Source organism: Lynx rufus, unplaced genomic scaffold (assembly GCF_022079265.1).
Source record: "Lynx rufus isolate CCGP_SWC_20201006 ecotype Redwood Valley unplaced genomic scaffold, mLynRuf1.p SCAF_9, whole genome shotgun sequence".
Taxonomy (NCBI): domain Eukaryota; kingdom Metazoa; phylum Chordata; class Mammalia; order Carnivora; family Felidae; genus Lynx; species Lynx rufus.
This window is the reverse complement of record NW_025814897.1, coordinates 11,305,201-11,319,316: the sequence shown is the minus strand read 5'-3', so window position 1 is coordinate 11,319,316 and position 14,116 is coordinate 11,305,201. Positions and strand designations below refer to the sequence as shown.

At 44.7% G+C, this 14,116-nt stretch overlaps 1 protein-coding gene across 1 annotated transcript in view; it reads right to left on the bottom strand.

The window, feature by feature from the left end:
* The window catches only part of NCAM1 (neural cell adhesion molecule 1), a 316,387-nt gene that overhangs the window by 45,133 nt on the left and 257,138 nt on the right, over positions 1-14,116 (bottom strand). Inside the window, exon 8 of the mRNA XM_047072349.1 lies at positions 6,661-6,803. Within this exon, the coding sequence (XP_046928305.1) occupies positions 6,661-6,803 (143 nt within the window). The remainder of the gene's footprint in view (positions 1-6,660; positions 6,804-14,116) is intronic.

The window sequence follows — 14,116 nt, the reverse complement described above, 5'->3', positions numbered from 1 at the left end:
ACACTATTGCCAAGTAACGTCTACCACTATTGACCTATTCTTTAATCTAACTAGATGACTAATTAGTTTAGCATGTCTGGTTATTAAACTGTAATGGCGAGTTAAACTGCGATGCTTTCGAAACTAAAGACTGGCTAGTGGTCAGGTAAGCTATACCTCCTGCTTCTCCGGTCGAGTCCACGAAGCCTGGAGAGAACAAGATATAAAACACAACAAGAAAGCAGTAAAATTTTACAACATGTTGCTTCAGAGAATTGATGTATCACACTGCATTCCGTGCACATGCAGCTTCTTTTCAACTCAGAACTTTTTCCAAGGCTCACTTTCAATGGTGTGTTTATTACCCAACTGAATTTAGGGTTTAGCTTATGTTAAGCTTTCCCCACCCCCTTATGCACATTAAGATGTATAATTCAAAGGAGAAGGCTTTCCTAATCTTTGGTAGACATACACAGGGGTACCAGCAGACACAGCAGACTGCTCCTGTTCCAGAACATCTTGAATATTTCTCGTAGTTATTTCATGTCGCTATTAGTTCTGACTATAAAGTCTAGAGATACTCATAGAGTATGTTTCCTCCTTTGGATTCTATTAGACAGCTTATCACAAAAATACGAATGCCATTTTGTGCTCATGCATTTTATAATTCATTGCATGCATCCTATTAAAAATCACGTTTATATTTTCTAAAAAGGAACTAAAAAAGGAGCAGAGAGGTACATTAGGAGTGGTTAAGTATGAAGTGCTTAAAGTTGTTGATCAGGAAACTTCCAGGACACCAAATTCTGAGTGCTGCGGCAGGCTCCAGTCAGTTCTCAGGGGCAGAGGAACGCCCGGATGGCATGCAGGCTCAAGCGTGCACCATCGACATCAAACATGGCATTCACAGAGGAGGGAGTCAGCTCAGAAGCATAGAGGTTTGGGTGTCTTCCTACCCACGTCTGCATATTTTATATCTGGCACTTGGGGAACTCCTACACTTAGAGTTTTTCCATTTTCATACTGGGTTTCAAAAACATCCTACCTGCAGTTGTTCTTTCTATTAAATGGCATGACTGCCTGGTTGTCCCTGATGTTCAGATGGAAAAAGGAGAGAACAGATACCAGAGACAAGGCAATGCAATCCAGGAAATGCAAATGGTTAGCAAACATTTAGTAGGAGTCCACTAAATGCAGAGAGCTTTTGTGAGAAATGAGGATGGAGAGGTTGGATTATGTCACGTGATGCTGGAATGAAGAAAAAAGTGAGGACAGAGGACCATGCACCATGTGTCGGTGTGCCAGCATGTCAAATGTGGCCGCCAATGAGAAGCTTGTCTGTCACATGCCAGGGCTGCATGAATCAAGACTTTTTTAAAGGGCTATCTCATATGGAGGTATTTGTTTTTCAAATCTGATCCTTCTTGTACCTCTCCCAAATCACTAGGGTTTTGTGTCGTTCAGAAGTAGTTGCTAGTAACACAACGCCTCCACTAGCCTGACCTCCTGCCTGTGTGCCCGATGGGAGTGGCAGGATATGCCTTGGCCCTGATAATTTGGTGATGGTGTGTAGTTCACTTTAAGACAATCTGATGTGCAAATATACACACATAAAACAAATTAGGATATGATTAGCCACGCTCCAGAAATTTTAAGTTCCAGGTCCTTTTAATATTCACGTTTTATTACCTCACATACGAGTCTGCAGGAATATGTACAGTGAAGCATCCCTACACTTAGCCTAAAGTAGATCCTGCTATACCTCTGCTCACACCCCTAATATGCCAGACTCTAACTGCTTATCATAGGCACCTTTTCCAGTGTTTATACGTGGGCGCCTGGTTTGCATTAATGAGGAATTCTCCCCGGTGACAGAAAGATCCAGTTTTCAGTGGATCCAGAATTTCAAAGGTCTCTCTTATTTGTGGGATTTGTGGGACACTCTGTCAGCTAAAGACTCGAGGTTCAGGAAGTTCCATTTTTTTCTACCCGTTCTGAACTCAACTCTTTGCCCCTCTTCTTTTCCTTAAATATTAAGGCTTTGTATACATTTCTTTACCAGTCATTTCAAAGGCATGTTCAAGTAAGAGGTTCAAATACGCACACAGAGAACGTGTTGTGATAGTGACCGATGGTGCAAATCATCACCCAGAGGTCTCGCTCAGTATGTAAATGGTACCTCGAAGTTAGCCCCACTCACTCACATACCTGGCAGTATTTAAAATGAGTCTTGGTAGTATGAGCAATGAAATGATGTGGATGTGCAAACTTTCTTTGTACCTGCATTATCATAATGTCCTCCAGACACAGTGATCAAACTGACCCATTATGATGTTCAAATATGGTTTGTTTCAAGGTTTTTTTTTTTTTTTTTTTTTTTTTTTGTTTGTATTTGTTTGTTTGGGCCAACATAATGGAGACTAAGAAATGGATTAACTTTCAGACAGGTGATCTACCCTAACAGTCTTAATGACCCAAATGTAGCCTACCTGTTATCAGTTGTTGAGCAAAACCAACTCAACTAGCTGAAGCTTAGCAGACTGATAGTAATCGGTCTCGAAGGAGTGATTGGACTGAACCCAGAGATGCGATCAGATAGATTTTGACAATCAGGCTCAGAGTACTGGCTTTTGCTTGTTTCCCCCACCCCTTCTTTCTCTTCTTCTTCTTTTTTTAATGAAGAGGAACATCAATTTTCCATTAGAAAGTTACTAACTCTGTGCCTATGGTTGAAAGCCTTTTCTCTCCTCTTAAGAAGGGTAATACTAGACAAACACTAGACTTAATTGAGCAATGAATCAAAAGACCAAGTTGCTGTAATTAGCTTATATTGTAACCAGTTTTATTAAAGAAATCATTGAGGGGCACCTGGGTGGCTCAGTTTGTTAAGTATCCAACTTCAGCTCAGGTCATGATCTCACAGTTTGTGAGTTCAAGCCCCATTGTGAGTTCGAGCCCCACATCAGGCTCTGAGCTGACAGCCTGTTCAGAGCCTGGAGCCTGCTTCGGGTTCTATCTCCCTTTCTCTCTGCCCCTGCCCCACTCACACTCTGTCTCTGCCTCTCTCAAAAATAAATAAACATTCAAAAAAGTTAAAAAAAAAAGGAAATCATTGAACCTTTCACAAAAGTCCTCAAAATCATGAGGAGCAACATGATATTGGATGCTCTGCCTTCCAAGCCAGTGACCCAGAGGAAGGCCCTGGTAGCACTCTAAGGACTTTGCACTTGACCTTGTCCGAGTCAACATTTTTATCAGAGACTTAGTTAGACCAAGATATTTCAAATAAGTGTTCATACAAGGTTGGAGCCAATAGCTAATACAGATACTGGATGACAGCTGCATGGGGAAGGCTACTGAACTGCTTGTGAAGGGCCTTGTGAAGGAAGTGGGGTCACCACTGAGTGTTAGACCTCATTACTTTAAAAATACGTGAATAGAACAGGGGGGCCCATGAGGCTCGAAATGCCCTAGACCTACAGACCTTTAAGGACAGTTCTGATAAAAGCCAGACCTGCCTGGTTAGAAGGATGGAGTGAAATGGTTCTCAAGCCAGAAAGAGTTTGTATGGGTGGCATTTTTGGTAATCGAGGTGATTACAGGTGGCTACTGGCATCTAGAAGGAAGGGAGCTATTGGTACTGAGTTTCTGGCCATGCACAGGACCATCCCAGTGAAGGAAGTGCCTTCCCAAGTGCCACTGATACCACTGAGAAACATGGGGTTGCAATAAACAAAACACAACTTTTAGCAGAAATAAATATAATATTCTGCATTTTAGGCGAAGCAACCAATTGCATAAGAGCAGGATAAGGGGCTACGTGGCTTAAATGCTGTTCAGATAAAAAAGAGCTGAGAATTTTAGTTGACCCCAAGCTCCACATGAGGCAACACAATGAGGAAACCGCTGCAGGGGCCAATGCAACTGTAACTGCATGGTGGTGTCCAGATCAAGGGAGTCAGAGCTGCACGGAAGACTGCATTAGTTACACTAGGCACCATAAAACTTCAGGGGAGTGTCACTGCACTGGGACCACTGGGACCACTAGAAAGCACAAGGCGGGGAACCCATGACCCCAGAAACAGGGAAGACCACTGAGTGTGTTTAAGGGAAGAAGAGTGGAGAATCCAAGAGCCCTCACACAGGGCACTGAGTGGCAGAGGTGGGAAGACGGAGCGGAAGGGGCAAGGAAGCAGACCTTCCCGATCACCAGTGCTGGCCAGCTGTCTTGCAGAGGACGGCTGCCATCACCCTTCAGGGAGTGGCCATGGGGCTTTCTGGCAGATATGCTGGCAAGGGAGTGCCAGGTGAGACTAGACAACCTGGAATAGGGCCTCCATTCCTGCCTTCTATGATTCCAGCATTTTGCACGGTCTAATTCTCAGGAGACTTCCTGGCCTCCACGGTTAGACACAAGTGGCTATTTTAATCTGCTTAGTGTATCAGCCTGATTGTAAAAAGCCAACTGTTTTCTCTCACTTCTATGCTGCAGTGACTCTAATCATCTTGGTAGCTGATTGTATACGATGCACCTTCAGGTGGAGGAGAACATGACGGGCCGCTGCCAGGTAAAAGTGAAATTTATTACCTGGAGTCCAACCGGCACCTGTAATAGGCCATCTTCGTTCTATTAATTACTAGCTATCCCCAGTGTAGGACAGAGAGCAAGCCTCTTTGATGTCAATATATAGCTGATAGAAATGGCAACTTTTATATGCAGGGGTTCATTTAGGCAAGTGTGTTAATCTGGTGTCATCTCACGGGCTAGTCTGGAGGACTTGTTCTAATATCGATTCACTCATGCTCCAGTAATGTCACGTCAAGTAGACTTGAAGACAGTCTGTATGTAGTAAAAGGAACCACAATGCAATATATGTGGCTGGCCTTCCATAATTATCTCAGGTTGAGACAAGCGATCTACACTGATAACTGAATTATACAGTACCTACTTGGCCTGAGATGGTCTCTGTTGGATACCTTTGGTTTCACTACTTAGTAAGTATGAGTGTGTATTAGTGCCTGGTTATTTGTTCTCTTTCTGTAAAGAATTCACAGATAGAAGGCAGAAGTGACCACCTATTGAAGAACTTAGGGTAGGCACAAATCTTAATGGCCCTTCTGGTATAGCTTAGATGTTGAGCTATTCCTAGAAAAGACATTGAATTTAAAAGCATCATTCATCTGGGATAGATATTATTTCTGTCCTTTACTGTAGGTCAACGATATACACTGGTTCATTCTGGACAAATCTACTCACAAGCCTGATAGAGAAAAATCTGGTGAGCAGCAGCCCTGTGGTTTAAGCCCTGAAATGTACATTCAATCCATGTAACACACACGATGGGAGCTGAAATCTGAGCTTAGGGTTTAATTCCAATGTTGATAAAGAAAGTATCCAAGTAAACACCACATTTCCTAATCCGGTTGGTTTTCACAATATCGAACAGCATATGTGAGTCTCAAAAATACTTAGCAGTTCCTTGAGTTTTTGTTAAGTGGAATTCAACTGTGGAGGTAAAACTTGCAAAAAAAATAATGGGCTTTTTGGAACAGCAATTTCTATTCCTTTTGATTTAGTTTGCTTTCTATTAACAGGGCAGAAATCAGATCCTCAAATGCAGATCCCAAACGTGGCTCTGGCATTTCACACTATCTCTTTTTGACTTTATTTTAGTTTACCCTCTCTAGGGATTTCCTTTAGGCAGGCAGAAGAGTGAAGATCTATCATTTTTGACATTCAGGTCAATAAGCAATCCATTATAAATGTTCTTTAAGGCTAAGGCCATTATTCCTGAATAGGTGACAAAATTTTGGCCAACTAAAATGAAGCCCATTACTAGAGGGTATATGAGAGGAGACTGGAGATGTGCCATGAGAGGGTTTAAGTTGCTCTGAAACCAAGCTGTTTCTTCCTCCTGCTTTTGGCCCACTCAGCAGCAAAGGGCTGCAATGACGTAAGGTTATCTAAATTTTTATATATTGTCAATAATAAAGATAGCTTTCCGGGGGCCTATAAATCTATACGCTTTAAAGCTAAATTTTCCCAGTCATTTCAATTTACCAAGAAGGTCGCTGCCATGTGCTTAAACTCTCAGTGAATGTACTGTAGAACCCAGTGGAATAATCATCATGTAGAAACTGCTAATTATTTTTGCCTTCAGAACAAAATGATATCCAAATGTGACCGAAAATACAGGCAGACACAAAGGCAACCAAGCTTTTGTGCGTATAGTGCATGTACAGCATGAGTCTACAAAACACAAGGAAAAGAATTAATAGGGCTCATTCTGATCCCCGCTATTTCTGGGCGACACTTCCCTGGGTGCCCCCTGTGATGATGGTAGGAACAGCTGGGGCACCAGGATCTTGGCTTTTCCTCGCACCTCATAGCTCCATAATCCAAAATCACTACCCCCTTCCTCCCCAGAACGTCTAACTTGACCATGCCCACTAATATCACAACCCTGCAAATCTTTGCAAGAAACTGTGGTCCTTCTGCTGTAAGGGGACACTGGTGAGGCCACAGCCAGGCAGGCTGGAGGACGGAGGCCACAGGACCTGGCATGGCCTCTGGTGCCTGCATCCTATCTTTGGGCTCATCGAAGAGAACGGGGCATGGGCAGACACAATCTGCTTGGAGCCTGCATCCCATGGCCCTGAAACTCTTGGGGGACATCATACCTTTTCTTCGCTGCTGATGTTTCGGGTAGAAGTCCTCCAGGTGATAGAGGGAATGGGGTCTCCCGAGGCTTCACAGGTAAGAGTGACTTGTTCCTCTAGTTCCATGGCAGTCTGGTTCTCTACATAAGTGATTTTGGGTTTTGCTGAAAAGACAAGACATGTGAATGAGTCTAGCTGATCTTTCAGCTTTCTGGGTTTAAGTTACAACATGCACCCATTCGACGAAGGTTATGTGCTTACTAGGTGTTAAGAACCTATTCTAGGTGCTGTAGGAGATAAAGAATGGCATCCTCAAGGAGTGTGCAAATGGGCATCCAACAACACTGATGTGACAGCAGAGCAATAAGATCCCATAGAGTAAGAGTGCTGAGGGCAGTGGGAGGAGAAGGTGCGGGGCAGAGGAAGATCGCTCCTCTGGCTGGAACCTTCATGAGGGGAAAGCGTCCCGGCTGGGCCATGAGACTTTCAACACATGGAACTTTGGGATAGAGACGGTCATTCCAAGTGCAGAAACCTGCTTGACTGAAAGCAAAGAAGCGAGCACATGGGAAGAGGGCAGTGTGGCAGGAGCTGGTGTTTGTACATCACGGCAGGGGGAGGCGATGCTGGGCCCAGGCACAGAGATCATGACTGCCTGGCTAAAACACTTGCTTTGAATGATCTTGGGTGGCTGATGGAGGCCCACTGGCGGTGTTTGATGAGAGGAATGAAATGGCCATTTGTACTTCAAGAAGGTTAATCTAGAAAAACTCAAGATGATTTAGAATGGAGGAAACCTTGAGGTGGGAAAACCAATTTGGAAGCTCTGGCCGTGCCCCAGATGTGGCTTAATACAGTCCCGAACTGGGTGGTCTGGGGTGGGGGACAGATGGGGAAGGTCAGCTTTGAGAGAGGTACTTACAGCAGGTTTCGCAGGAAGTGCCAAGGGAACAGAGGGCAAAGGAGGCATGGCAAGACACAAAAGAGGGGATGAGAAGGTGCTGACATGACTCTGAGCGTCTTGCTGGAGGGGGGAGTTGGGTTCGCATTGACTCCAGGAAGGAAATATGGCGAGTGATGGGTTAGGGGCTGTGGGGTGGGCTGGGATGGGAAGGAGATGAGATGGGTTCATTTTCCAAATGTTTTGGGTAATGCAAGAAAACACAAGGATTCGAAAGCTGAGTTAAATGTTAAAACATTAGAGAAAATTGACTTTTCCTGATTTAAAACAATTATACTCTGAAATTGCTAAACCTTCCATGGAAGAGAAAAGATAACACTACACAAATGTAACTTATTTCACTAATGGAGGAGAAAGACCAGGCTAGATATACAAACAAAAGAGAAAGAAATCAAATTTACGGATAATTTTGGAAAGAACTGCATTTCCTTTACATTCACATTCATACGGTACCCCCAAGTAGGTTAATGAACTACTGCCTATATACATCCTACAAGTTGAGGCGCTCGATTTTGCTTTAATAAAGAGAAAGCATTGGCAAGGCTGTGCATTTTCTGTAGCAAATATCTGCTTCTATATAAAACTACCCCTATAGATCAAATATTCTGCCACAGTTAATCTGTACTAACCAGCCTGCTTGGCAAATCCTTTTTTGATGGCAAGCACATAGGCACATCTCAATCCAATGTGGCCAAATGATCACAAATTGGAATTAATGGAGTCCAGTTGAGTGAGGTTTTCCCCTTGGAAGGTTTTGTGTCTATCTTGATAAATAGGATTTTCCAGGTGGTCACAACTCATATCGAATGGACCAAGTGTTAAGTGTAGCTGGACAGGAGGTTTTACAAGGATAAAAGCTGAATTTCTACCCTGTTAAAATCACAGATTGAAGAGTGTTAAAAAATAAATAAAATTCAGCCTAACGACCGAATTCACTGAACTGGACAGTTGTTTTGAGGTCTGGAGGCAGTATAGGAAGGCTGAATTTTGGCTTCTTGAAAGCTCGATGGATGTTGTGACCTAGACGGTGTTTGCTGGCCTTTTTCTGACCCCCTGAACTTTGTCCTGGCAGCAAAAGGTTAACAGAAGACAGACAAGGTATAGCTAACATCTATTAATGTTTGGTTTGGTGGGTTACAAAAGGCCCACTGTACACATCTTTAGAAAAAAGGAAAATGTATTCTTACTAAAAATATTATTAACAATAGCTAATTTCAGATGGTCTACAGAGGGCTGTTGGGAAGGAAGGCAAGCTTTTCACTGATGACTTAACTTCTCTGCACTACAGAAGCAAGGCTCTTGTGAGAAGTAATTGAAGGCTTAGAATATTACCTTGGAGATAGGATACCAATATAATTTCCTGTCCAAATCAGGACACCCTTGAGTGGGAGAAGGGATTCTCTACATAATTACCTTGGGACAGTGGGCATCATCAGGCCAACGGGGACAGATGCAGGGTCATTTCCCTCTGCACCCCAGGATCTACAGGAACAGCTCCAGGTTTTATCTTCAGACGGAACTTGTACCATCTTAATTAATGTCTTTTGTGGGCCCTTGACTTTGGATCCCCATTTTATATTCCACCTGCTGCTATGGGAGTTAATGCCTCAGACTGTCCCATTATACATCTCCCCATGGACCTTCCTGCGAGAACACCTGTCCTTGGGAGTTTTCCAAGCACACTGGCTCTCCTCTTCCAGCATGCCCATGGCTCTGCACCGTACCACTAAGGAGTGGTCTTGTCTATTCCCACTCCAATCCAGACTCCTGCATCCCCAGCCCAAGGAGGGCTCTGGGGCCCTGCTTGTCTGAACAGAGAGGCTGGGCATGACCAGGCGCACCTTCCTTCAGGCTTTATACTGTGTGGTAACTCACAAGGGCTGTTTTGGTTCTAAGGGGTCAGTGAAGCAAACCCACTGGTGAACTGGCCTCAGCCCACGGCAGCATGAGGCCTCAAGAGCATTCATGCGAGCATAATAGGAATATGAGGAGACAAAAATACTTTTTTAGAAGGGCCCATGGGGAGAAAAGCAATGGAAATTCACTGCCAAATTTAAAGACAGGTAGGATGTAACTACTTAGTAAAAAGAGCTTCTGGCTGATAACTAGGGCAAGGCATGCTAGAACGTGCCCCTTTCTTAGGAAAAAATGATGTCAGTAAGGTACAATTACGGCAGTGTCTAATTTAGATATGCTCCATACATACTAATTGCCTTCCCTTCTGGAATCAGGGGAGTTCTGCGAGCTTCTCTACTGTCTAAGCTGCTGGTTTCTTTGCTCTTCTGCCCCACTGCTGCCGACTCTGCTGCCAATGGGGAGCCTGTTCCCTCATTTCTCTCCTTAGTGCTGGTCCCATGGCAAACCAAGGGGAAGGAGAGGGATGGAGGAAAGAAGGATGGAGCCCTAACTAGCCACCGCCCCCCACCTTGGCCTTACTACCAATCCCCTAAACCAAGGGAGGCCAAAGGAGGCAGAAGAGGAGGTTAAGAATGTGAAATGGAGAGGGGAAGGGGTGTGTGCACGAGGCACCAGGTTACTCCAAAGAGGCAATGCAAACCCTCCCCTGGATATCATAGAGGAGGACTCCCATTTCGGATGGGGTCCCAAGGAGCCGGTGATTTGCTTACCTGTTTCTGCAGTCTGGCCACTTCTCCTCTATTTACTCTTTTGGACTAACATATGTTCTCCCAGTGCGATCTCAGGGAAGAAACTGTGTGTGTGTGTGTGTGTGTGTGTGTGTGTGTGTGTGTGTGTGTGGCACAGGACGAGAGATGCGTGGTGGGAGAGGCGGGCAGAATGACAAATGGTGCCTCGCCTCAGTTCCTGCATCCTACATTCCCTGCCTCGTTACCTCCTTCCCCAGACCTCCAGCTCTTTCCTCTACATTGGCCCCACGAGGCTCCTGACTTACTACCCCACGCCTCCTTCCCAGGGCAGCTCCCCACAGCAGAGAGGCCTGGAAGAGAAGCCAAGCTCTGCTCCTGACCAGCCAAGTTAGAAGGCAGTGTACTTCTACAGAGAAACAATGTTGCCCATGGTGAGCAAGGCAGAGCACCACTAACTTCAGCATCTGCATTCCATCTGCAATTCAGAGGCAGTATGTGTTGAGTTGAGTTTCACAGAGTAGTAACTCCCACTGTCAGGGAAGGGACCTCAAAGCCAACTGCCTGGGTTTGAATCCTGGCTCCTTGCGTAGGTCACTCAATTCTCTGTGCTCAGTTTCCTCATTGGTAAAGTAAGGACAATAATGAGATCTACCTCACAGGGTTGTGCTGAGGAGTAAGAGTCAGTTTATAGACACAACTTCACACAGTGCTTGACATACTACAAGCACTTGCTTCGTGTTGGGTGTTATTACTACCTCCTGGGGCTAATATCTAAGAATTTCCCAAGACAAGTGATGGGTACACATTCCTGGACTCCTCCCCTGCCATATACAATGTGCTTCATTCACATAAACTGCTATTCCTTCATTTATGCAAATTCTGGCACCTAAGACCTGCTAGGCACTGTCCTGGCAGCTGGGGGTTCACAGTCTCCATCTACAAGGAGCTCACATTCAACGTAACACGAGTCCTTCCTGCCTCTGTGCCTGTGTGTGTGTGGCCTGAGGTCCTTGCCCATGCCCCCTCCCTGCTTCACCCTGGAAGCCCTTGCTTGTGAAATAGCACACCATTTGTGAAAATCTCTCTGAATTCTGTCCCACAGGACCACACATCCTCTTTTTCTATGAAACACCATGCACATCACCATTATGAAGTCCTTACAATGGACTGTCATTAAAAATACCAGTGTTGGGAATATCCAATGGAAAAAAGACAGTCTCTTTAACAAATGGTGCTGGGAGAGCTGGACAGCAACACGCAGAAGAATGAAACTAGACCACTTTCTTACACCATTCACGAAAATAAACTCAAAATGGATAAAGGACCTGAATGTGAGACAGGAAACCATCAAAACACTAGAGGAGAAAGCAGGAAAAGACCTCTCTGACCTCAGCCGCAGCAATTTCTTACTTGACACATCCCTAAAGGCAAGGGAATTAAAAGCAAAAATGAACTATTGGGACCTCATGAAGATAAAAAGCTTCTGCACAGCAAAGGAAACAATCAACAAAACTAAAAGGCAACCAACGGAATGGGAAAAGATATTTGCAAATGACATATCGGACAAAGGGCTAGTATCCAAAATCTATAAAGAGCTCACCAAACTCCACACCCGAAAAACAAATAATCCAGTGAAGAAATGGGCAGAAAACATGAATAGACACTTCTCTAAAGAAGACATCCAGATGGCCAACAGGCACATGAAAAGATGCTCAACGTCGCTCCTCATCAGGGAAATACAAATCAAAACCACACTCAGATATCACCTCACGCCAGTCAGAGTGGCCAAAATGAACAAATCAGGAGACTATAGATGCTGGAGAGGATGTGGAGAAACGGGAACCCTCTTGCACTGTTGGTGGGAATGCAAACTGGTGCAGCCGCTCTGGAAAACAGTGTGGAGGTTCCTCAAAAAATTAAAAATCGATCTCCCCTATGACCCAGCAGTAGCACTGCTAGGAATTTACCCAAGGGATACAGGAGTACTGATGCATAGGGGCACTTGTACCCCAATGTTTATAGCAGCACTCACAACAATAGCCAATTTGTGGAAAGAGCCTAAATGTCCATCAGCTGATGAATGGATAAAGAAATTGTGGTTTATATACACAATGGAGTACTATGTGGCAATGAGAAAGAATGAAATCTGGCCTTTTGTAGCAATGTGGATGGAACTGGAGAGTGTGATGCTAAGTGAAATAAGTCCTACAGAGAAAGACAGATACCGTATGTTTTCACTCTTACGTGGATCCTGAGAAACTTAACAGAAACCCATGGGGGAGGGGAAGGAAAAAAAAATGAGGTTAGAGTGGGAGAGAGCCAAAGCAGAAGAGACTCTTAAAAACTGAGAAGAAACTGAGGGTTGATGGGGGGGGGGGTGGAAGGGAGGGAAGAGTAGGTGATGGGCATTGAAGAATGCATCTTTTGGGATGAGCACTGAGTGTTGTATGGAAACCAATTTGACAATAAATTTCATATATTAAAAAAATAAAATAAAATAAAATTCAAAAAAAAAAAAAGAAAAAAAATATCAGTGTTGGTCATCAGTGTGAGTCCATGAGCCCATTGATAAAGACACAGTGCACGTTATTCATCCTCATAACCTTGCCAATGGCTAGGCCTATAGCAGACGCTCAAATGTTGTTGGCTGGCACATTATAGTTTATATGCTTATGTGTTCCTCTCCCTCCTCGTGTCTCTCAGAGGGACATCAGACTTGTCTCTGTTGCCTCTCTATCCAGCAGCACTGACGCTCAGTAAATATTTGTTAAATGAAGGAATACATCAACAAAGGCGTCTGTCTTTATACCACGGAAAGACTTGAAATGAGAATAACTGGGGAAGAGAATTAGAGAAAAAAACTATCAAGAATATTTTCCAAGACCATTATTAGCTTTCACTCTCCAGTATATCCGGTTGATATGAACCAAACTGATCACCTATTTCTAAGCCCAACTGTCATTAATAGATAGAGAGGATTCACCTGTGATTAGCAGGTCTGATTGCAGACAAGCACTTGATGTTTCAAAGCTCTTTGTTTACAAACATGGATTGGTTCTCTCCATCAGGCTAAACAAGTGGGTCCCAGGCAGGTTCCCTGGGCCCACACAGTAGTGACCTGGGAGACGCATGAACCAGAGCTGCCTATCTGGCATCTGGCAGCACCATCTACAGTGGACCAAAAACATGAGCAGTGTTGACAGCCACTGGGCTAAGCCTTTCTCTGCCACAAATTCTTTTTCCAAGGTCAGGTCAAAACACATTTCAGCTCTAAATGAATGGAAGCTAACGGAGTTTATGAAGACAGAGAGAGGAGAGATGTAGGGATGCTTCTCATGACTTTGATGGCGCTGTTTCACACAGGCCAGGGAAAGAAACAAGGAGACACAGGCAGTCAGCCTGGGGATCACTGATATCACCAAGGGCCTTCACGAGCCCGGCGCCGCTTGCAGTGGCAGAGGTAGAGCAGGAGAGGAAAAGAAGAGCTGGCACTCTACCATCTTGGAGTTTCCAGCCTCAGTGTAGGTACGACTCAACCCCCAAAGCAAAGACGTAAATGAGACCAGTTTAGGTTTGAGAAGTGTGGTGAAGAAGGTACAGTAAGATCAACAGAAGGGCTCGATGGAGGTGGGTGGGGTGTTGGTGGTGTGTCAGCCAAGGCAGTGCAGGAAGGATTCATCGAGAAGGTGGGTTGAGCTGAGATCTGAACGGTGCAGGAGAAGAAGGCGGCTCAGAGTGGATCTGGGGAAATGACACTCCAAGCAGAAGGAATATTGAGGGCGATGGCCCTAAGACAAGGAACAAGCTTGGTGTGTCTGAGCCGCAGAAGGAGGGCCTGAGGGGTTGGAGAGTGAGGAGCAAAGTGCAGGAAAGGTGAGGCTGCCCAGGAAGGCAGGGGCCGGCTCAGGTT